The sequence below is a fragment of the Vicia villosa genome, linkage group LG7 (genome assembly GCF_029867415.1).
Source record: "Vicia villosa cultivar HV-30 ecotype Madison, WI linkage group LG7, Vvil1.0, whole genome shotgun sequence".
In the NCBI taxonomy this organism is placed as follows: Eukaryota; Viridiplantae; Streptophyta; class Magnoliopsida; order Fabales; family Fabaceae; genus Vicia; species Vicia villosa.
The window spans coordinates 77,762,417-77,764,896 of NC_081186.1; the positions used below are offsets into that span (position 1 = coordinate 77,762,417).

Here is a 2,480-nt window from a genome sequence, read left to right on the forward strand (position 1 = left end):
GCATGTTTATGATTTGGTTTAAGTCGAAATTGTGACGCCTCAAATGTGATGTTCGCTTTGAGACTTTTATACTCCGATTTTCCGTGTTAATTGCGGGGTAGATTTGGGGTGTTACAATAGTGGTATCAGAGCCGGTTGGTCTGTCTGGCCAAGTGTCATGTCACAGTGTGGTCTAAAAATCTTGTATTGTTGTTTTGTGCTGATTGTTTATATGTTGTAGTGAAGAGTTGAGATGGCTGGGAGGAATGATGTTGTGGTTGCTGCTGCTTTGGAGGAAATGGCCCAAGCTTTGAAACATCAGCCGAATGTTGGTGAGAATGTTTCTTCTCACAATATGGCTACCTTCCAAAGCGAGAATCCTCTTGTGTTCAAGGGAACTCATGATCCTGATGGCGCTTTAACATGGCTAAAGGAGATTGAGAGAATCTTCCGTGTGATGAATTGCACTCTTGATCAGAAGGTGCTATGAACGAAGAGATGGTTGTCGATACTCCGGTTAAGGGATCTGTGACTACTTATCTTGTGTGTTTAAAGTGTCTCGTGTCGATTTTTGACCGAGACTTTCTTGTTGATTTTGTTTGCTTGCCGCTGAGAGGATTGGATGTGATCTTGGGGATAAATTGGTTAGAGCATAACCATGTTCACATCAATTACTATGATAAGTCTGTGAGGTTTTCTTCTCTTGAAGAGGAAAGCTTTAAGTTGTTGTCAGCTAGACAAATGCTTATGTTGATGAAAGAAGATGTTCAAGTGTTTGCTTTGGTTGCTTCAATGTCTGTTGAGAATCAAGCTATAATAGGAGAGTTAAAGGTGGTGTGTGAATTTCCTAAAGTTTTCCCTGATGAAATTCTTGATGTGCCACCTAAGAGAGAAGTTGAGTTCTCTATCGATCTTGTACTTGGTACTAGACATGTGTCTATGGCACCGTACAGGATGTCCGCATCTGATTTATCCGAATTGAAGAAGCAATTGGAAGAGTTTCTTGAGAAGAAGTTTGTGAGACCTAGTGTGTCGCCGTGGGGAGCTCCAGTGTTGTTGGTCAAGAAGAAAGATGGGAGTATGAGACTTTGTATTGATTATCGTCAGTTGAATAAGGTGACAATAAAGAACAAGTATCCACTTCCAAGAATTGATGATTTGATGGATCAGTTGGTTGGTGCTCATGTGTTTAGCAAGATTGATTTGAGGTCGGGTTACCATCAAATCAAAGTGAAAGAGGAGGATATGCAGAAGACGACTTTTAGAACATGTTATGAACATTATGAGTATTTCGTGATGCCCTTCGGTGTTACTAATGCGCCAGGAGTATTTATGGAGTACATGAACCGTATTTTTCATGAGTATCTGGATCGTTTTGTGGTGGAGTTCATTGATGATATTTTGATTTACTCTAAATCAGAGTCAGATCATGCTGAGCATTTGAAGTTGGTATTACAAGTCTTAAAAGACAAGAAGTTATATGCTAAGTTGTCCAAGTGTGATTTCTGGTTGAAGGAAGTTAGTTTTCTTGGCCATGTCATTTCTGGTGATGGCATTGTCGTGGATCCGTCTAAAGTTGATGTCGTGTTAAGATGGGAAACTCCTAAGTTGGCTACCGAGATTCGAAGCTTTTTGGGGTTAGCTGGCTATTATAGAAGGTTCATTGAAGGTTTCTCTAAGTTGGCTCTTTCATTGACGAAGTTGACGTGCAAGGGTAAGGTTTTTATGTGGGATGTTTCTTGTGAAGAGAGTTTTGTCGAGTTGAAGAAGAGGTTGACGTCGGCACCGATTTTGATATTGCCTAATCCAGAAGAATTGTTTGTGGTTTATTGTGATGCTTCTCAGATGAGTTTATGAGGTGTGCTCATGCAAAATGACAAAGTTGTTGCTTATGCGTCGAGGAAGTTGAGGGTTCATGAGAAGAACTATCCTACGCATGATTTGAAGCTTGCTGTTGTTGTGTTTGTATTGAATATTTGGAGGCATTATCTTTATGATTCGAAATTTGAAGTGTTTAGTGACCATAAAAGCTTGAAGTACTTGTTTGATCAAAAGGAATTGAATATGAGGAAACTAAGATGGTTAGAATTATTGAAGGACTATGACTTTAGTTTGAATTATCATCCAGGAAAGGTTAATGTTGTTGTCGATGCTTTGAGTTGCAAGACTTTGCATATGTCGGCAATGATAGTTAATGAGTTGGAATTGATTGAGCAATTCAGAGATATTGCTATTACATTTTATTAACTGGGACGTAGTACAAATTCTACAAGGGGTGTATATCAAATTAATGGGCTTGACATCTTGATTGGCATGCCCATTTTAAAAGAGTAACCATTCTCTAAATTTTCCAATTCAAAAGATAGGGGTATACATTAAATAAAAGTGTGTATTTAATTGGGCTTATTATTCATAAAATATAAGGCCCAGTTTCAGGATTCAAAATTATTTTTAAACTTGGATTTTATAAACTTGCTTGGTTTATTTACAAAATTTTGGAT

General features: G+C 38.3%; 1 protein-coding gene across 1 annotated transcript; it reads left to right on the forward strand.

The window, feature by feature from the left end:
- The first annotated feature begins 477 nt into the window (after positions 1-477).
- On the forward strand, positions 478-2,226 carry LOC131619405 (uncharacterized). Its single transcript, XM_058890504.1, has 2 exons — positions 478-901; positions 2,108-2,226. The coding sequence occupies exons 1-2, from the start codon at positions 478-480 to the stop codon at positions 2,224-2,226; spliced, it is 543 nt and encodes a 180-aa protein (XP_058746487.1).
- The last annotated feature ends 254 nt before the right edge of the window (positions 2,227-2,480 follow it).

Coding starts and splice junctions, on each gene's coding strand:
- LOC131619405 (XM_058890504.1), top strand. CDS start 478: ATGGTTGTCGATACTCCGGTTAAGGGATCTGTGACTACTTATCTTGTG. Junction 902..2,107: donor CTCTATCGATCTTGTACTTG/GTACTAGACATG, acceptor ATTATCATCCAG/GAAAGGTTAATGTTGTTGTC.